The sequence below is a fragment of the Cnephaeus nilssonii genome (assembly GCF_951640355.1).
Source record: "Cnephaeus nilssonii genome assembly, chromosome: 2".
In the NCBI taxonomy this organism is placed as follows: Eukaryota; Metazoa; Chordata; class Mammalia; order Chiroptera; family Vespertilionidae; genus Cnephaeus; species Cnephaeus nilssonii.
This window is the reverse complement of record NC_137073.1, coordinates 72,943,416-72,965,849: the sequence shown is the minus strand read 5'-3', so window position 1 is coordinate 72,965,849 and position 22,434 is coordinate 72,943,416. Positions and strand designations below refer to the sequence as shown.

The 22,434-nt window shown below is 42.8% G+C and overlaps 1 protein-coding gene across 1 annotated transcript in view; it reads right to left on the bottom strand.

The window, feature by feature from the left end:
- Positions 1-22,434, bottom strand: part of ARSB (arylsulfatase B) — a 132,701-nt gene that overhangs the window by 35,096 nt on the left and 75,171 nt on the right. Inside the window, exon 6 of the mRNA XM_079793522.1 lies at positions 20,324-20,394. Coding sequence (XP_079649648.1) covers positions 20,324-20,394 — 71 coding nt within the window. The remainder of the gene's footprint in view (positions 1-20,323; positions 20,395-22,434) is intronic.

Genomic DNA, 22,434 nt, shown 5'->3' with positions numbered 1-22,434 from the left:
GGCGCCGCCATCTTGTGGCTATGGGTGCCACCACCTTTGTGACGGAGTGATGGTTAATTTGCATATTACCCTTTTATTAGATAGGAGGATATATATACACATATATACATACACACACACATATATATATATATATGTTTGTGTGTGTGTGTGTATATATATATATATCTCCTATGTAATAAAGAGCTAATATGCTAATTAGACCAGATGGCGGAACAACCTTCTGGAATGACCTTCCAGAATGACCTTCTGGAACAACCAGTGGGGGAGGGGGGTGGGGCTGTGAGGGCCTACGCTTGCACAAATTTTGTGCATCAGGTCTCTAATCTATATATAAAGAGGTAATATGCAAATTGTCCGGGATGCTGTAACATCATGACCGCTCAGGAGGAGGCTGAGCGCAGGTGGGCGGGAGGGGACTGCATGTGCGGTGAGGCAAGCCATGGATGGCTCAGACCTGGAGAGAAGAGGGCCTCCCAGCCACCACGGCGGTGAGGAGGCCCGCAGGAAAGAGGGCCTGCCAGCCGCGGCATGCTGGCAGTCCCGCCTCTGCACATGAGCTGCAGAGGAAACACCTTTTCTGACCACTCATTGGCTAAGCTCCCGGTACACCACTCGCAGTGTTCTTGGTAACTTGGGTAATAAGAATCCAAGAAGGTGATCTAGGGTTTTTCCACCTCACTCCTGGAGGAAGAAACGAAGGTCCGCTGCTGGAGGGGCTAAGAAATTTCATATCCTGCCCTAGCCGTTTGGCTCAGTGGATACAGCCTTGACCTGTGGACCGCAGGGTCCGGGTTCGATTCTGGTCAAGGGCATGTACCTAGGTTACAGGCTCCTCCCTGGCCGGGGCCCAGGTCAGGGCTCATGCAGGAGGCAACCAATCGAAGTGTGACTCTCACATTGATGTTTCTCTGTCTTTCCCTCTCTCTTCCACGCTCTCTAGAAAAAAAAAGGAAAAATATCCTCAGGTGAGGGAAGGAAGGAAGGAAGGAAGGAAGGAAGGAAGGAAGGAAGGAAGGTCATATCCTATGAAAGACACATCTTGAAAATGCCTAAAGAAAGTTGTCATTTTTTTCATGGTGAAGGGACTGGAGTCCATGTTGATGAAAACACCTTGGCGGCTGCGGTGGCCGACAGTGGCAGCAACAGTTGGGTGATGGGGGCGGCACCCCACTGTTGATCAGCCCAGTCGCCTCCCGCAGAGGGAGGCCAGACTGTGGCTTAGGCCCGTACCCAGTGGGGAGCGGGCCTAAGCCGTCAGTAGGACATCCTTTGAGGGCTCCCAGACTGTGAGAGGGGGCAGGCTGGGCTGAGGGATACACCCCCCCCCCGACATATAAAATATACATACATATAAATATACACGCCCTCTTCTGAGCATCCCCTGCCCTCCACTTAATATTTGGCTATAGCCTTCTTTTCAGAAGAAGGATGTACAGACATGATTTTTAATGGCTACAGTGTTATCCCTGACGGTTTGACATTACTATGGTTTACTTCACTAACCCTTTATTGTGGGGCAGGTTGCTTCGGGTTTCCCCTGGCATCAACAACTACAGTAAACATAATTGCTTATTTGACTGTTTACTTACATGGAACTCCTGGCCCAAAGCTAATTCACTTGAATTTTGACCCACATTTCTAAATTGACTTTCTAGAAAGTGCTTAGTCCATTGGTTTTAAATCAGATTACACTCCCACAAATGGGTTAAGAGAAAACTGTTCAACGCGCCTTGGGCAAATCGCAAACTCTTGATGAACTTGAGCAACCCCGGGGTGCGGGACCTGGAGGATCCGGGCTGGAGGGTGAATTCCAGGGAAGCGCGGGTGGCACGCTGAGGGCCCTGTGTGGGTGTGGGCCTGTGAGTGTGTGTCGCTCGGGTCCACGCTCATGCACACCCACATGCCCTCACTCCCTCTCTGCACCCTTGGCCACAAGGAACCTCCGTGGAGCCTGTGAGCTCGGATGCATCCAGTCCCAGCACCAAGCAAGTCTGAGAAAGTTTCCCCAGACTGACTCCTGCCCGCACCAACGGGAGGCGGGACCTGGAGGATCCGGGCTGGAGGGTGAATTCCAGGGAAGCGCGGGTGGCACGCCGAGGGCCCTGTGTGGGTGCGGGCCTGTGAGTATGTGTCGCTCGGGTCCACGCTCATGCACACACCCACACGCCCACACTCCCGCTCTGCACCCTCAGCCACCAGGAACCTTGCAGATTTCAGCCCGTTTGCCAGCCCCCGCCCACTTGGTCGAGCCTTCGGTAGGACCGGTAGGACCGTGGCTCTGTATATAAATAGATACCCACACAGATGCCTAGCAGCTAGCAAGTCCTTTTAACCTCTCTGTTAAGAAGTATCCTGGTTTCAAAAATGTTAAAATTTGAAGAAAGGAGTATGTGTACAAATGGAGGAAATACAGTACTTCGAGTACAATTGAGGACTACCGCAGAAGTGTTTGTAACAGGCAATTTTGGAAAAACAGAACAAAACTCAAATACATCCTCTGTCTCATCCCGCCCCTGTCATTTGAGCAGGTAGATCACTCCACAGCGACCAGGTCCAGTGTACATGGGCCCCAAAATCAGTCCTAGCTCCCTGGAAAGGAAGCCGACCCAACTTTTTGAAGTTTGTGGGGGGAAGGTATGTATTAAAGGGCATCTCTTTTTTTCAGCTGTGACAGGTGCAGAGCAAGGGGCTGCATCCTACCGATTGGAGCATGTGGGAAATATCCTGCTTCTGAATATATAAAAAGTAAATGTCTTGTTACCAAAGTGGAGAAATTTATGAAATGGTTAATGACAGAGAAGCCTCTTTTAGAAGATGCCCCTTCTCACTACTCCCAGACATGCCTCCCTCGGACTGACGACAGGCAGGGTGGCCTCCTACTCACCAGATCCGCCTCCGCCGCTGGAGGACTGGAGATGGGGGCATGAGAGCGCTCGCTCTTGAGGTTTTCAGCTCTAGAGGGTCTGTTTGGAGGAGGGCTGGTAATGGATTTTGTTCTTTCCCAGCCTTCTACAGACAAACCATATTCCCAAGCAAAACAATCATTCTTCAAAAGACGCCCAACGTTCACGTCGGCCTCCGGACTGGAAGTGGGTCTTCTCCAAATTCCCAAGGAGAAGGGCCTAGGGCGGGTCTGAGGCTCCTGATCAACCAACGCGGCCTTTCCTCGCTGCACCTCTCAGAGCCGGGCTCTGGGTGCCGCAAAGGGAGAGGTTCCCGGAACCCGCTTCCCGCACACCTAGGCTAGGATACATCTCGTAGGAGGTGGCTTCAGGCCAGGGCGGCGGCGGCCAGGACCTCCGGTGCCTCGCCTCCTGGGCCGCAGTCCGACGTCTCCCAGCGCCCCAGCCTCGGACGCACCCCCGCAGTTGCCTGCACCACCAGTCGCCTCAGCGTAGGCCCCAGCAGCCGAAAGCCGGCCTCCTGGCAGCCCGGCCACTACACCCACCACCGCTGGTAGCTCTCCACTGCTCGCTTGCTGCCGCGCCCTATCCACTGGGGGGGGCGTGCTCCGAGCCACTCCCACCCCTGGTGTGTGCCCACTGCCCAGAGGCCCTCTCTCCCTCTGCAGCCCGGCGCGGAAAGCTGGCCTCGTTGCCGGGGCTATGATGCCAGCGTCCCGCCCGGCCGCTATGGGCGCCGCCGTCTTTGTAGCGGAGTGACAGTTAATTTGCATATTACCCTTTTATTAGATAGGATATATTTGTTAATCCTCACCTGAGGATATTTTCCCACTGATTTTTAGGGAGAGTTCTTAGAAGAGAGAGGGAAAGACAGAAAGAAACATCAATGTGAGAGAGACACATCAATTGGTTGTCTCTTGCATGTGCCCTGACCAGGGCCCGGGCCAGGGAGGAGCCTGTAACCAAGGTATGTGCCCTTGAATGGAATCGAACCTAGGACCCTTTGGTCCACAGGCATCTAGATGCTCTATCCACTGACCCAAAATGCCTAGGGCTATGCCTTTATATTTGAGAGGTAAGAAAAGCTTCCCGAGTCTAGGATGCAAGATGAGCTCACACAAGGACTGGGGAAGGATGCTCTGTGTCCCTCAAAGACAGAGTGACTGACAACAGGTCCCAGCTACTCTTTGACCAGCCAAATGGATGCATGGAAGTCAAAACCAACACCAGAGTTACCCCTCAGCCACTTACATAGGCCTGAGCACAGGGAATTGTCCTCCTTCCCACACAGAAGTAGTACCACTGGTCACCGAGTTTCTCTACTTACTCTCTCTGGGGCTCACTGGAGTTTGTTATCCCATTCCCATACTCTGCAAGATCCAGAGAAGTAGTTGAAAGGAGTCAGAACTCACAAGCCAAGCAAGGTCTCAGAGAATTTGGGGAGGAAAAGTTGGCTACCTCATTTTCGGCTTGGGAACCACTTCCTGGGTGGTAGATGTTCGGTCCACTGCCATATTTTGGGAGTTTGGGCTTCCTTTCTGAATACTGACAGAATGCCAACATCAGGAACAAAAAGGAAAAAGGAGCCAAGCTTATGAGATGAACTCTAAAATCTTCATGCCTTGCTGGCTTGAACATATTTTTTCATCAAATGCTCGATCACTTTAAGATCAGAAAACAATTAGGCACTTGGAAAAGGCGAACGGTAATGTAAATTGTTTTCCAGCTAGCCTAAGTAGGAACTCGGGAGGGGGGATTATAAACACTTATAAAACAGTTTTGAAATTTAAGATCTCACATCTGTCTTTCATTATATATCTCAAAATATTTAATTAGTCTTCAATAAAATATTCATACAAATATTTTAAATTCTAAATCTTGAACTTCATAATTGGGTGAAAAACCTTTCTAGACTACGGGTTGGCTACTCAAAGTGTGGTCAGAGCCCTGGCCGCTGTGGCTCAGTTGCTTGAGCATTGTTCCCTGCACCAAAAGGTCACCATTCGATTCCTGGTCAGGGCACATGCGCAGGTTGCAGGTTTGATCCCAGATGGGGTGTGTATGGGAGGCAACTGATGGATGTTTCCTTCTCACATTGATGTCTTCCCCCCGCCCTCCCCCCTCCACCATGCCTCTGAAATAAATAAAAACATATTTTTTAAAAAGTGCGGTCAGAGAAACAGCAGCACTGGTACAACCTGGGAGCTCATTAGAAATGCTAAATCCAGGTCCCACCCCAGCCTTCCCAATTAGGTCATCTATATGCTCATTCAAGTTTGAGAAGCACTGGTTTAGAGTAGGTTGGCAGACCACACCTTTAAAATGCAAGTGTTTTTATCTGGTGGTCACAGGTGATGCAGGAAAATTGTTAGTACTGGTCTACTCTTTCTTCTTCCCCATTAACAGCCTAATTTCTAGTATTATCTTTTCATCACCACCTTATTGATTGATGGTCAGAATGTGTCCCTGATTGCAGAGAGAGCCTATAGTTCAGGTAACTATCTGTGACATTCTCAAGTGGGAAAACAATGCTAAGATCATTATCCTCTTGATTTGGGACCCGGTTAAAGTAGAGAAAAGAAGACAATTGGTTGGAATACCGCACTGATGATATAGAGCATTTTGATGGAGATGATGAGTAACTCTAAAGAGTATATTTTTCTCTCACTTTCTTACCTCTGCTTTAAGAAATAAAGCAGCCTATGGACAATATAAGTCTTTAAGAGTGCTCAAAAGCATGTCTAAAGTCAGAAATGTGTTTAGCTTAGCAGTTAGAGGAATTTAAACTTAAATCTAAGTTAGTTTTTTTTTAAATTCAACTTAATCACCAAAACTTGATGAAGTGCCATCAAGTTATCTAAAAGAACATAGATACTGCACTATGGAAGGGTTGATGTCATCCTTGGAGCTGCCAAACGATCAACATTTTGGAAAGTGATTTTTAAAAGGAAAAATATAAAATTATGAAAAACATGCTGTTCTTAGATTTGCTTACATGCCCTTCCAAGTGTCTGGTGATTTATGTACATCTTCTCTTTCCATTCTTTTCTAATTTGGTTTCCATTGTCAATATTTTTAAAAAATGTATATTCATTTAAGTTCAATGCTGGATAAATGCTGCAGAAAAAAATGACCTCATGTAAATTTGTAAATATGGAATAATTTAAAAAAGGGGAAGGTTTAGGTTTTTTCAGTCTCTAATATTAAAAATTGTAAACACTAGTTAACAGTTAGAAATTAGGTATTCTATTCTAACTTGTCCAAGAAACAATTAAAATCCAACCCTCAACTTTCTTTAAATATATACATTACAAACAATTCTTAAATCACAGGCAAAAGTTTATAAGAGAGGGTTGTACTTGAGCTGAGTTTCTCTCTCCTTCCTCTTTTATTCTTATTTTCTCTTTAGAAAAAGGAGCTAAAAGTCAGATATGCACCAAATTATTTGCTGGAAGGAGCTTTTACAAAATGATATAAAAAAGGCTCTGAAATGAATTTTTATAAGTAGTCAAAATAATTCTGACTTCCTGCTTCTGTCATATAAATTACACTAGTGTCAGACTCAAGTAAACTTAAATCTCTTAAACTTGCCATCAATTAAGTGAAATCTAAGTTTTTTGTCTTATTTTATAAACAAATATTAGCTATCACAATTCAAGCACCCCTGACATCCAATTTCTTTTAAAAATATCTGTTAAAGTCTTTTTTATTTAAATAAAAAAGAATATTTATTCTGCAACTGGTCTTAGTTGTGTCACTGTTCTAGACACTTGGGTACAGTAATGAATACAGAAAACAAACATGTCTGCCCTATGGATCTTATATTTTAACTAGAGGCCCGATGCACAAAATTCATGCAAGAGTAGGCCTTCGCAGACGTGGAGGCTGCCTCAATCACACAGCTGCAGCCCCAGCTTTGTCTGGAAGGTTATCCGGAAGGACATCGGATGGCCATTCAGTCGATTTGCATATTACGCTTTTATTATTATAGATGGGAGGGTCAGATGATAAATATTTAAAATAAAACTATGCCAGATGGTGATATGCACGCTAAAGGTAGTAATGCGGGATGGGATGGTGCCTGGACAGTGCCTAGAACAGTGTCAACATTAGTTTCTTCTCTTTATTTCCCTCCATGTGGTTTCTCTCAAGTACCTTACTTAATCTTGTCTATACCTTGTTCAAAACTGCTTATGTGGAAACATTTAGAAAAGCTAGTACAGGTACCTAACAACTCTCATATTTAAAATCGGTGCTAAAGCTGACTGAAAGCTCCTTTCCTGAGAAAAACAGCATGGTGCTCAGGAGGTAAGTAAGAAATATACTAGCAAACCTTCACAAACATTCCTAATTTGGAAATCAGGGCAGGTCACAGGACCAAAAGAAAGCCTCCATGTGAAAAACTCTTTCATTGCTTTGGGTCAAGAAAATCAGGAGTCATCCAATCCAGAAAGCCCGAGTATCTGCAGCACACTAGATAGAAAGATTGCTTGCAGCGGGTCCACCTTAATGCGGGATACAGTAGCACCAGGAAAGGGACAGGGTACAGTCACCTGCATGCCTGGAACAGAGTCCAGGCTGATGAGAGGAGACCATAACACTGGCTCCATCTCAAAGGCTCCATCAAATACAAAGAGAGCACCTAGAGATTATTTTCCTTTATTTGGATGGCCCACTGCACTGACCACTTCTCCTCATCACTAAACTAATTTTGTATCACTAAACTAATTCTATATATCTTATATAAATAGATCCTCCTGCTTTTATATTTGAGATTATTCTAATAGCTTGCAGAGATGGAACCTAAAGATAATCCATCATTAGCAATAACCAGCTAATTTACACTCAGTAACAAAATAGTACCAGCATGAAACATATGAAAACATATAGAAATATGAACATATTTCAAAACTTAAAAAGGAGATGAACATATAACTGTGGAGGTATAGACACAGCATACCTGAGAGTGTTTACTGAGGAAAAAGAATAAACTGGCAGCAGCAACTTTGTGTACTTAAGACAATCAAGTGAAATATTAACTATGAAAGAAAAGGCAAAAAAGGTGAAATTGATAATTTTTGTTAGTAAAAAGAACTGGAAAGCCTATAGCAAGGTAGCAAGGCAAGAGATTTGCCATACTACATTCTGAAATGCCACTGGAAGCATTAAAGAGAATCAGAATGAGATCTGTAAAATCTCATTCTGCAACTCACCCCAGAAAGTAGGGAAAAGGGCAAAGAGATGAAAATGAGAAGTGAAAGAACATGTATAATATATAAAGGTCATCCAACATACATATAAGTGGTGTTACTCCCCAAAAGACCGAATTATTTTTAACAGAGATAAAACCCAAAGATATATCAGATTTAAGCATTCCTGGGATAAAACAGCTTATAGTAAATTGTGCAGTGATCACTGTGTACCAGGAAGAACTGATGAAATAAATCGAAAATACACTAGATATATAGTTGACTATCAGTACCAAAGACAGAACACTATAATTATCCAGGCAGGAGGAGAAAAAAATGGATACCTCCAAAGCAAGGATACCAGACTGTATTGAGATTGCTTTTCTGTAACAACAGATGCCAATGACCGTGAGCAATGTTTACAGAATTTTGAAGGAAAAAAATTGTAACTTTGGGATTGTTTACCCAATAAAGTTGCGTTATGTAAATAAGTAACAGAAAGACATACAATATTCTCAAATATGCAAGGCCTCCCAAAGCACATCACCCATGACATTTTCATGGAAAGAAGGTAATTCAAAGATGTACCCAAACCAACCAATAAAACAAAATAAAAAGAAAAATTCTATCTCAAGATAAAATTAATTACAGTAAAAGGAAGTAAGCACTGAAGTCCATAAGTAATTTATATAAATTAAATCTGTTCCTTATTCTTGCACCTGGGACTGACTATAGTATCTGACTATATGCAAGTCTTTGTGTCATGCTTTACTCTCTGTGAACTAAGACTAAGGCAGTGAACAATAATGAACAATTCATACATGATGCTGAAAATATGAAATAAAACCTTTAGTTCTTTAACTGATACCACATTTTAAACTGAATTAATAATAACAGAGAGTATTGATGACTTCCAGGAGTCGGGGGGTAGGAAAAATGGGAAGTGGTGGTCAAAGGTATGAAGTTCCAATTATAAAATGAAAGTTTCTGGGGACCTAAAGTGTGGTAAATAGAGTTAACAATATGTATTGTACACTGGAAAGTTACTAAAAGAGTAATTACAAATGTTCTTACCATTGCTCTCCCCAAAATGGGTAACTATGTAAGGTAATGGATATGTTAACTAATCTTATTGTGGTAATCATTTTGCAATATAAATATTTATCATCACACTGTATACCTTAAATATACATAATGTTATGTGTCAAATATCTCAATAAATCTGGTGAAAAAAACACCACCAAATATCCCCAGTTCACAGAAACTCTTACAGAAGACACCAAGAGAGAAGGAACACTATCAAGTTATTCATTGAAAACAGCATGACCCTGACCAAAACCTTACCAAGATAGCACAAGAAATCATAATTATAGTATATATTTATACATAAGTATAAATATAAAAATGCTAATCTAAGCAAGTTAGATCTAGTAATGTATAAATTGAGTATATCTCAAAAATGCAAATTTAACATAAAAAATAAACAAGTCAAAGGAGGAAACTTTATGACAATATTATTACAGGCAGAAAATTTTTGAAAAAAATATTAAGCACCTATTTATGATTTTTAAAATTCGACAGACTAGGAATAGAAGGGAGTTTTCTCACTCTGAGAAAGAATATAAAAAATCTATAATAGACATTATACTCAATGGTAAACATTGAAAGCTTTCCCTCTGAGATTGGGAATAAACAAGGATGCCTGATATCACCACTTTTATGCAATACTGAAAAACAGCAGTACAATCAGACAAGGAAAAGGTACAGGCCTGAAAAGAAATAAACAAATTGCCATTGTTCACAGATAATATACAAAACCAACAAGGTATTAGACTTGATAATAAGGCTTAACAATGTCATTTACTCAATATAAGATCAAATCTCAACTAAATATGCAAAAGTCAATTGTATTCCTATATATTAACAACTAACATAATTCAAAAAGAAAAAAGAACTATGTTTGGTAGCAACAAAAACATAAGGTACCTAAAAACAAATTTAATTTAAAAATCTTGAAAATTGTAATATTTTACAGGAAGTCATTAGAGAAGATTACATCAAAGTAGAGATATACAGCATGGAAAGACTTAATATTGTAAAAAATGACAACACACTCCAAACTTATCTCTCAATGTAATTTCAATCAAAATCTAAACATTTTTCAAGATTGTAGGCATTATAATATTGATTTTACTACTTTAAAACTGTAAACCTATTTTGATATTACTTCTATTATACCTGAAACTTTTTTTTAAAGAGCCAGATAGAACTAGAAGAAAATATAAGTGAATAATTGAACTCAGAATGAATAATTTTTTAAAAGTCTTATTTATTTATTTTTAAAAAATATTTTTATTGATTTCAGAAAGGAAGGGAGAGGGAGAGATAGAAACATCAATGATGAGAGACAATCATTGATCAGCTGTCTCCTGAACACCTTACGCTGGGTATTGAGCCCGCAACCCGGGCATATGCCCTGACCGGGAATCGAACCATGACCTCCTGGTTCATAGGTCGATGCTCAACCACTGAGCCATGCTGGCTGGGAAATTTTTAAACACAATGGAAGAATTCTATAAAATGAAAGTTTTAAAATTTAGAAGATTCCATAAAATAAAATTTTAAAAACTTGCTACAAAAAATTAATATTAATCACATAAAAAGTTCTTATAAATTGATAAGAAAAATCTTTTTTCTTAGCATGGGAAAAAGTAATTATGGCCCCCAAATATTCAATAAACATGAAAAATAAGCCTAACCTCAGCAGTAATCAAAGAAATTAAAATACATTATTTGATTTATTAAATTGGCACGTTTAAAAAATGCTAATATCCCTTCTAGCCAAGATTCCAAGAAATAAGCACTCCTATGCAGCGATGGTAGATCTATCAACTCATACAATATTTCAGGGAAGCAACTGGGCCACATATATCAAAAGATCTTTAAAATGTTTATGCCTCTTGACCCAGGAATTTTGTTTTAGGCATTATCCTCTCAAAATAATAGATGGTCACTGGGACTTTATTTATATTAATTAAAAACGGAAAATATCCTAACAAATGCAAAAGTAGATAATGACTAAGTAAAGTATTTCCACATGTTAGAATGGTAGACACATGTCAGAAATACCATGATATGCAGCCATTAATAAAATTATTACACAAAATTTTTTAAGATAAAAGGGAGCAAGACTCCCTTCCCTTCATAAACTAGCCTGTGTGATGATCCCTCCTTCGCTCTCGTGCAGTTCTCTATGAGGCGCCGTGGAAATCATCTGGCAATTCACCACGTCTAACTTGTAATGTCTCTACCACTGTTGTTTTGAACTGTTACTTGATACTTCTTTTAACTTTTTGTAAGTTTTTGTTCTTCTCTGCAACAAGATTATAAACTACTCTTTGTATTTTTCATAAAGTCTAGTGAAACAGAGTAGGTGTCTGTGGTAGACAAAGGCCCCCAAGATGGCCATGTCCTAACCCCAGAACCCGTAAGTTACATGCAGAGAGGAATTAAGATTGCTAACCAGCTGGCCTTGACGTGTGGAGAGTACCCTGGATTATCCAGGTGGGCCTGATATCATCACAAGAGTCCTTAAAATGGGGAAGAGGTCAGAGGAGGAGATGTGATGATGGGAGCAAGGTTGGAGGGATGTCCTATGAGAGGGACTCAACCTCCACTACCGGCTTTGAATGGAGGAAGGAGGCTATGGGCCAAGCAAGGTGCAAGCGAGGCTGGAAAAGGTGAGGAGATGGATTCTCTCCTAGAGCCTCCAGAAAGGAACGCTGCCCTGCTGACACTCTGGGGTTTTGCTCCGTGAGACCCATTTCAGACTGTTAGCCTACAGAATGCTATGATAAACTTGTTTTGCCTTAAGGCATTCAGTATATAGTAATTTGTACCAGCATTGATAAAAAATTAATAAAGTGTTAACTATTGTTTCTTTCACTCACATTAAAATCAAGAAAAGACAAAACTAAAGTTGTTGAAATGATAGACAAATTTAAAACTATACTTTTTGAAGAAGTCTAGCCTAATGCCTTTCATTATTTATTGCTCCTTAGTGCTTACACAGGTGGGGCAAAAGTAGGTTTCTAGTTGTGAGTACGCAAAACAGAGCTTATTCTTAAATTTTCATTTATTAACTAGAGGCCCAGTGCACAAAATTTGTGCACTGGGGGAGGAGGAGGTCCCTCAGCCCGGCCTGCAACTTCTAGCAGTCTGGGACCCCTCAGGGGATGTCCGCCTGCTGGCTTAGGCCCAGGGGCATTGGGACTAAGCCTGCAGTCAGACATTCCTCTCGCAGTCCAAGGCTCTCGCAGTCCTTACCACCTGCCTACAGTGGAGTCTGGAGAGGCTCCTGCCACACTGCTGCACTCGCCAGCCATGAGCGTGGCTTCTGGCTGAGCGGCGCTCCCCCTGTGGGAGCACATTGACCACCAGGGGGCAGCTCCTGTGTTGAGCATCTGCCCCCTGGTGGTCAATGCACGTCATAGCGTCCGGTCATTCTGCCAGTTATTCTGCCATTTGGTCGATTTGCACGTTAGGGTTTTATTATATAGGATCCTCGTATTATTTTTCATATGAACAACTATAAATCTACTTTTGCCCCACCCTATTTATTCCATTTATTTTGTTATCATTTCTTGCTATTTTATTTTATAACTGTTATTTTAACTGTGTATTTTATAACTGTGTATATTTTTTATTCTGATTCAAAAGACTCTTAAACAAGGTACATGTATTCAATCCCTATGTTTGCTGCCAGCAGTAACAGACTTCAGTCTATAAATGCCTGTTACTAACATCTTGCCCTATGAGTGACCTAAGGTAGACCATATACTCAGCTTTCTTTTCTTTTTTTAAAAAAATTAAAATGTTATTGTTGAAAGTATTACATACTCAGCTTTCTCTCAGAAGTGTTTTTAAAAGTTTCATTTCAGCCTTAGACATAAGTACCCTATAGCCTCTAAAAAAAAATCTGACTAGATTAATAAATATTTAGAAATGACTACATTTTAATTTCATTGGACATGTCCCATAAAATTTAGTGAGGTTTCATGTTTTTCCAGAATCTTATGGGTGACTATTTCAAGAAAGGCGCATACACTTAGCCTTACATATTGTAAGTTAGGGAACTGAGGTGGGAAGATGTCTAGTTTACTGGGAGAGGAAAGAGGGGGCCCGGACATCCCCAAATCTCCAACACACCTGGGTGGGCACAGCTGCTGGGTCCGAAAGGGACTGTTTGGAGTTGAGTTGAGTGTCAAGATCAGCACAGATCTTTTAACCGGCTAGAGTTGCCAGGCTGCTCTTGGAAGCCATGGCTAAAATTTCTAGGCTCTACCAGAATTAAATAGAAGTAAGCAAATAAATAAGTGGGCAGTTGGAAACGGGAGAACTTGGCATCATTGTAACCTTGGGGGGAAAAAATAAAAGCTGATGTGTAAATGGGGTTCTGGGCAAGTAACCACATGGTGTTTGCCGGAGAGCATCCAGCGAGGCAGCTGGCCCTGGCCAACGGCCCTCCCAGCGGCAGGGCCCGCCCGAACCCTTTGAGTCAGCTTCTGCTCTCTGGCCCTGGGAAGCCTTAAAAAAAGTTGCTTGCCCTAATTTCTCCAAACATAAAATTGGGCAGTGGGATTTGGCATTTCTGTATAGCTTAAGCCTGTGGTGAGGATTAATTAGTGTTTTTAAAGTGCTGTGGGTTTGGTTTGGTGTATTTATTTTCTCAGGATGAAAGCCAGTACGCCAGCACCAAGTGTTAACAGTGGAGGTTTGATGTATGTTACTTGAGATGCACTGTGTGAAGTGGGGTGCATGGGCTACGAGGCTTGTGGGACTGCCTTCGGCACAGAAAAAGCCACATTTCCAAATACACGTTAGTACTCCCCAAAGTAGGGAGCACGAAAAGCCTTTGAAAGTTAAAAAGGAGCAGATTATCTGTGTTGAGGCTCTGTGATTGAGGGCACGCACCAACCCACACCAAGGAAAACGTGACGAGCTGCCAAGGACAAATAGTGGCAGCTGGAGAAGACACAAAACCCTGCTCACTCTGTGACGAGCTGTACAATGAGCCCCTATGACAGATGAAAAGAAGGAATGAGAACACGGGCAGCCGGGGTTTCAGGCGGACAGCTGGGGAGAGATGCTGTCACACCGCGCGTCTCTGACCAGGACAGGTGGGCACAGGGAGGCCCCAACTCCCACTCATGAGAACCCAGCAGCTTCCCGGACACCCTCTGCGCTGAGTGTTCAAAATAAATCTGTATGGCTTTATTCCTGCTTATGAAAAGTTACATGCACTCATTACTAAAAATTAAAACGGCAGAAATACAGAGAGTAAGAAGGACCGACACTCCCCTTCCATCCCAACAGCCAGACTATAATTGCTGTTCACTGTTGTTTGGACTTATTTACAGGAGATAGCTATACCTGCCCTCAATTTACAGGTGATGAAACAAAGAACGTATCCACAGGCTCACAGGAAGTAGGTCAAAGCTGGAATTCAAACCCAGGTCTTCCCGAAACCCCAGAATTCTGCATGTTGCATCAGGTTACACGGCCCTGTGCCCACGCCTTGTTCCCCTGCTTCATCGCCAACCTCACACATAAGTACCTCCCGGCACCGGCAGGTTTTCACAGCCAGCCTCACAGATGGAAGCTGCTAAGTCCTGGGACGTAACATACAGAGTCAATCACATCGTAATAACTAGGTATGGGGACAGATGGTCACTAGACTTCTTGTGGTGATCATTTCACAAAGTACATAAATGCTGAGTCACTATGTGGTACACCTGAAACAAATACAATACTGTAAGTCAATTAAAATAACTCCTTAAAAAGGTTTGGAATAAAAACGCAAACAGAAGTTGCTATCATCTAGATAGGTGGAACCTCTCATGTAACTACTAGAGCCACTTTCCCAGCCTCATTTAAGTGTCTAAGGCTCTGTCAACATGCTGTTATTTGAGTGGCATGGCTGTAACGAAGATCTGGGTGCCCTTTCCCGCAAACCAGTGTAGAACAGAAAGCAAGGAGACCGCTGAAATCGGTAGGGTGTGACCTATGTGTGAGGCCAGGACCTGGAGAGCCCTGAGTTCCAGCTCTCTTACTTATTAGCTGTGTGTGCCCGATGCCTCAGTTTCTCCTTTTGGATTATAAAGAGGATGAGTGAACTGAATGCAAGGTGCCTTCCACCCTCTGGTGTTCTATGGTGAGCAATCTCATCATTGAGAGTTGATGTGCCTCATGTGTCCCACCTAACTTACTTTACTCTGTTCAATAGCTAATTGCAGGCTGAAAGGTAGAAAGTTGCCTCTGTGTTGCTACTTCTCAGAAAGAAATAAAAGTGCTTTGAAAATAATATATGATGTTACTACTCTTGCCAGATTTATTCTAACTCCATCAGTGAATGATAACCTACTTAGAGGATTGATTTATTAGCATGCATTCTTTCAGTATGTATACAGTCTCTCCTATATAAGGCATCAAGAAAGTTATACAGGTGAAATCTTGCCCTCCTTGGAACTTCTGGCTCTGGGTAGGGGAGACACATGGATATAAATAATTGCAATATGCGGTAGAGAGATCTCTGTGTTCTAGGATGCTCCAGAGAAACTCCAGGGACTCAAGTTGGGAGGGATCAAGGAGAACTTCATGGAGAAGTAGAAATGTGAACGGGGCCTAAACAAGAATTAGAGAAGCAAAGGAAGATGACAGTGACTGAAGGAGGGCATTGCAACTGTGCTGAGGGGCGTTTCCGCTGGATGACGGAGGTTGCAGGAGGCAGGCTAAGGAGGCTGCATGTAGCTCCGGGCAGTTGGTAACCACAAACAGCCGTCAAGCGGGAAGTGGGAGGCTGTGTCATGCCCTCTTCCAGACCAGTTTCTACCAAAACGTAAGGCTTACTGATCTCTAGTGCCTACAACAGCTCCATGCACGCCCGTGGGCAGACAGCATCACTGATCAGTGACCTTGCTGATGGCAACCCAATGTCAGGAAACAGATTTGAATGCTTCTCTGGAGAGGAAACAGGGAGCAACTCCCAAGCATGCAAACCGGGACAACCTTGGATCTCAAGTATAGATTTGGCAATTTTACCACAGAAAATGAGCGCGTGAGAGAGGAGAGGGCGGGGAGAGTGTTCTTACCCCCTGTAATCATGAGCAGAAATAACATCTCATTATAACCTTTAAAGAGAGGAGGCCCTTTAAATGAAATAGTAACGAAGTTGGACAGGATCCCTTTGAAGACCTGGCTGTTGGTGGTATGGAAAATGCTAACATCTGTCAGAGCCCTTCGTCTCTAGTGGAGCTCTATCAGCAGAATCTGAGTGCTTCATGTGTGCGTGTGCGTCAGGTATCTGTGTGGGTTCCAACAGCAGAGGCACGTGAGAATGCTAACGATGCACAGAATCCCACATCTGACTGCCAGGGGGGCTGTGGTTGCAGGTGAAGTAGACTCATTACCTCAGAACAGCCCAGATCAAGCCTGGGGCCTGCAGGTTGATCTATTATTGCCTTTGAACTAATTTTCCCTCCTGGTCTGAGGCTAGAGCCGGGGTGGGAGCACGGAATTTGGAGCCAGAGCTCTTCAGAACCAAGTAGAGCTACCAAGGGTACGTGGCTGTGAAAAGAAACCTGTAAGAAGAGTCTCTGCGGGTGCTTAGAATAAGAGGGAGGAGGTGTATCTGCTAAACACAAGAGGTGAGCCTGGGAGGGGATCGGGTACTACTTAGAAGGCAGGGCTTCCCTGTGACACGTCTAGTGTCTAGTCCTGTGATTCGTGGTAGGGGGGAGGCACTGGTCCACCATTCCCGACAAGACCCACTAAAAAAGAGAGAGCAGATGGAAAAGTTGATTGATGAGTGATGTTTTAGAATAGGGATCCGAAAGGAGGGCACGATATAGTAATAACAAAATCATATGATATTTCAAATGATTCTAGCACTCTCAGTGTTCCTAACAGTTTCGCTGTGTTCACCCATTACGACCATGCCTTTGGCTGCCTTCCTGCTTGTCAACGAGTGCACCCTTTCCGGCAGGGTGGGAAAGGAGAGGAGCTGAGGACAGCTTTGCTCACGTAAGGTCCTATTGATACAGAGACCCATAGAATGCTGAAGCTGGGAGGGACTGAAGACATCATTTAATTCAGCCTTCACAGATGAGGAAAGGGATGAAGTGGCTTTGGGAAGGTGTAGGTGGAGCCCTACCCTCTCGGCTATCAGTAAGCACACCTAATCTGGGAAGTGCTGGCGTTAGAAAGCAGAGAGATGTTGCTGTGCTAACACTGACTCAACTGTTAATCCTTAATTTATAGCCTGGATAGGCTGCTTTCTAATTTTATTCCACAAAAGTCTCTAGAACATATTCAAAAAATAGATTCTATAAACATGATTTTTAGACTTTGCCGTCCTATCTATACTAATAAAAGCGTAATATGCTAATTAGATTGGATGTCCTTCCGGATGACCTTCTGGATGAAGCAGGGACTGTGAGGGAAGCCGGTGCCGGCAGCCAGGGAAAGGAAGGCCTACTCTTGCACGAATTTTGTGCATTGGGCCTCTAGTAAACACATATTTTCCTATAGCTGGATTTAATTTTTCCCTACAAATTAATTGCACAGAAAAAGAAATGGGCGTATACCACCATCCTATAAAGAAGCAGGTGCCCAGAGGTAGCTCTCCTTTCTCCAGCGGCTGCACAGTGGATTCAAATGAATATGAAACTGGGAGCAAAGGCCCACGGTGCTGCCCGTGTATAAGAGGGGGCACTCGGCTGCCTGCAGGCACAGACAGCACAGAGAGCTGCCCTGTTTCCGTGGACAAATAGTGAATGTGGCTCTGTGTCAATGTCAAGGCCGGACTGTGTCCCTCACTGTGCACAGAAGTCAGAGCAAGAGTCCGGGCTGGCAGGGAAGGCCTGGAATGGGCTTCAAGGAGGGGGAAGGTGGAGCAGCAATAAAGGGTCTTGGTGAGTCCATATTTAGTATGTGTGAAGCTGACTCCAAGCAAAGTGGAGGGACCTGCTCAAGACCTTACAATCTAGGGTGGCGAAACTAAGACGATCCTCTGTTCTGATTCCCATGCCTTTATTAACTTTTACTCTGGAGCTGGGGACACTTTGGGGAAGACAGTGAAAGTCACAGCAAGCAGTGCGATGGGCAGGTAACACAGGAACAGAGTTCGTAAGCTCCCATTTCTGGTGCCAAGACAAAACATATCTTAATGAGTGAAGGGGGCTTGAGGCTTTTCATTTATGGATGGGATTTAGTGGGTCAGAACAGTTTATAAACATTATAACGTGGGCAGCATACTCAGCACATTAAATTACTCGGAAGTTTTAAAAACCACTCGTGCCTTCCCCCTACTTCCTCTGGGCCCCGGGAGAGATTCTGATAGGACTGGCCCTCGGTTAAGAACCACTGCTCTGGTGGCCCACCCACAGACTGGACCCTGTCAGCTCCCCTAGGTGTGCGGGGCAGAGGAAGGTTTACCAACCACCGATGGACAGCCTCACAGTAGCCATCACGAGCTGTGGCTCTCTTGTGCAGCTGATCCAGTCATTTCCTAGCACCTTCCAGAATAACCCTTCTAGACCAATAGAAATACATAGGGAATTAAAGTTTTTCTATTAGCCACATTAAAAAGGAAAAGGAAACAGGTAAAATTCATATTAATAGTACATCTAACTCAACATATCCAAAGTATGCCATTTCAACATGTAGTAAATATATGGTATATTTTGCTTTTTCATACTGAGTCTTCAAAATCTGATGTGTACTTTATACTTACAGCATATCTCCATCACCATTAGCCACATTTCAAGTGTTCAGTAGCCACATAAGGCCAGTAGCTACCAGGCTGGACATATAACTGCCCTTGCCTCCCTCATTCACCTAAGTTTACTCCAAGAGACATAGAGATTTCCCCACAATGGAGCCATTCCTGCCTGTCTCAGGGCCTTTTCCTTCCCAAGTCTAATGTGGACACTTTGGTCTTTATTCCATCCCAACTCTCCTCCACTCAGTCATCAAGTAATCATTCCTGAGCGCCTACTAAGTGCTGGCCCTTTGTTAACTTATGAGGATGAAAAGATAACAAGTCACAGACCTTGACTTCCAGGAGCGCTGAGGTTAGTGGGAAATGAAGGCACACATAAGAGAGCCTGATGACTGCTATACAGAGAGGCTGCGGAGGGGCCACAGTGGAAGGGATGGCTGCTCCTTCTGGGCTGATGGAAAGCAGTCACAGCGATGGGACACTGGGCTGGTTTTAAGGGGCGGGAACAGTTGTGGAGAGGCAGAGAAAGTGTTTCAGGCAAAGGGAAAAGCATATTCAGCACAGAAGTATGATGATCTGTATGCCTGGAAATGGCAAGTGTCTCAAAAGAAAACGGCAAGGAGTGCCTGGAGTGAGGGTCATTCTCGGAGCAGGGAGACCTGGTGATGGCTTTTCGCATAGACTGGAGAGGACTAAGAAGCAAGGAGAGCCTGAAGGAAGGGGAACCGCCATGTTTAGAAAGGAGGGGATGTGAGCACCGACCTGAATGAAGGAAATGTAAGAGCACCATTTTCTAAAGACAGCCTCCAGGTGAGGCATTCTGATGGCACCTGGGCAAAGGGTGGAATAGGTAATGCTTTCCAGGCTCAGACCCCGAGGCCCCTGGCATGTTTTATACAGGGCTACTGCAGCCTGTTGGGGTCTGAGAGCATTAAGTGGCCTGAGGAATGAATAGAGAGAGCTACCTATGGCTTAATTTAGGCAGTAGAATCATGCTAAGTTACCTCCACGGTTGCTCAGTAAGTCATGCCTGAGAGATGCCAGCTTGATCAGATTGACATGATGGCTTATTTGACCTTGAGTTTTCTGGAAGAAGGCCGGAGCTCCCAGGTAAGAACAGGGTAACAACAACGTGACATTTGCAGTGACAAGGAGCCTCTGAGATTCATGGGTTCTCCTTTCACACGTGGGAAAGGTGAGGCACGGAGAGTGAAAAGGCTTAATTAAAGGCCATACAGTTAGTAAGTCTGCAGAGCAGAGAACAGAATTCAGCTTGGTGGTATCAAAGCCACGGTGAGACTAGACAACAGCTGCCATGGAGAGCTGGTTTACCTTTCCAGAAAATTCAAGTGGAAAAAGAGAAAGCAAGGCTAGAGACACATTAGGTAAGAAAACCATCTTTGCGAGCCACACAGATTTCGTTGAGCAGCAGTGAACAAGGTACTCACACGGAGAAATGTCCACAAAGTCTGGGTCGATGTTATGTAGCAGCTCAATTCTGGGGGACGGGCTTCCTTCACTAGAAAAGAATTTTTTAGAAAATGTCAATTTCCTCTCTCAAATGGGTATAAATGATTTTAATACCTCCTATCCTTATACTTGTAGAAAATAGCAAATTTGCCAACTAACATGTATCGCCAAGTAGTCCTCATTTGTTTACATTATAACAATGACTGAACATTTATATAAGAATTTCAGTGTCAAGCGTATTTAAAAAAAATGAGTCCTGTGACCTTTTGCAATAGACAATGTAGCTGTATTTAAACATACTGAATCTTCACAGTGAAATGGAGACAGAGCATCTGCTACAGTGGCGGCATCAGTAGTATAGATTCAACATGCCTCGTGGATATCAGCTTATGTGAGAAAAAGCTACTGTCTTCCCTGTCCAGATTGGCAACATGGTTAGAACTTATAGTTAATACAAGTACATGTGAAATATATATACTTCTTTAACATAAAAAGAGGGTGCATGCAAATACAATCACAACCTACAATAGTGCTGGAAAAAACCTTGAAGATCACTTAGTCCAACCCCTCACGTTGCTGAAGAGCAAGGCACATAGTAAGTTATTGGCTACATAATGGGTTGTGTGACTCTCAAAAGAGTATTCTTTAAAAAATGGGAGCGTAAACATCAGATGTATGTGGGGTGTACATGAAGCACCCAGGTCATTTTGCTAGTATATACTTAGCCTTACGGAAGATGTTAGACACAATTCCAATCACTGGGAGAGAACTGTGGAGAACTTGATAATCCAATAGGAGATTGCCAAGTGCTTTTAACGCCCTGGGATTTGTACATATCTGAATAACCAGTTAAGGCTCCTGAGGTACTAAGAGGCCATGTTTTCAGGTGGCCCAATATCCACACCCCAAACTCACAGCTAGTTATCCACAGCAGTGTTTTGGGATTCTAAGGACCATGAAATTTCAAGAAAATCTGGGTTGTGATTGGCAATGTTGTATTTGCGAAGTAAGGAAATGTTAAAACAAAATTAAATGTATTAAAACAAACAAACAAAACTCTTCAATTCCCATCACCATTATTTTTCATCTTCTGGATGAAAGTTCCTTATTATATGCATGTTTTGTTAATATTTTCTCTAATTCTATGGGTTGTTTTTTTTGCTTTCCTGATAGTATCATTTGCAGAACAAAAGTTTTAGTATATGATACAATTTCTTCCTCAAAGGTATGTGTATCAAAGTGGGTTGGATTAAAATAAAAGTGTTTAGTATGTTCATAACAGCTTTTAGCAACTATCAACTGTGATCACCACAATCTTAAAGAACAAATTGTGGCCTCATCAAACTCATAAAATGCTTATGGGATTGATTATTGCTGTATTATAACATGTGTTAGCTTCTATCTTCTCTATGTTTCTATATGTATGTATAGGTAATGCTATAAATACTGTATTTCATTATTCTTTTGCACATTATTCCAAAGTTTCTTTTCCATACAACCAAAGCACTAGAAACTGGGCAATGTCAGTTGCTTCAATAGTTTATGGTCTTACTTCTGCCTCGTTCTGAAGCCCTGGCTTTCTCATATGCAAAATAGCATTGTCTTTAAGAGCACAGTCTTTCAGAGTTTGCATCTCAACTCCACAAATTACTGGCCATATAAACTTGAGCCTTGTTTTTCTCACTAGCAGAATGTGGATAAAAGTACCAACTTACAGGGTTGCTATGAATTAAATGAGGCAACAAATGTAAAGCACTTAGCATAGTGCCTGGGATATACTGAGTGCTAAATAAGCTGGTCGCTTAAGATCAACAACAACTTTCATTGCAAAATGCAGATTTTGACTATGCGGACACGGGAAAAATACAACCACAAATGCAAGGCTACAATCTGAGATGCAGATATAAGAATAATATATAGATACAATGGACATTAATATTCTTATCCATTCTTCTTGCTAGCAAGAGTTCTCCTATGAAATACAATGATGTAGCTATAACTAATTTCTAAGGCCTGTTGTGATACTCTCTCCCATGTGAGAGTCTCTTTAGAAAAGCATCAGTGTCAAATAGGGCTAAGTCACACAGTC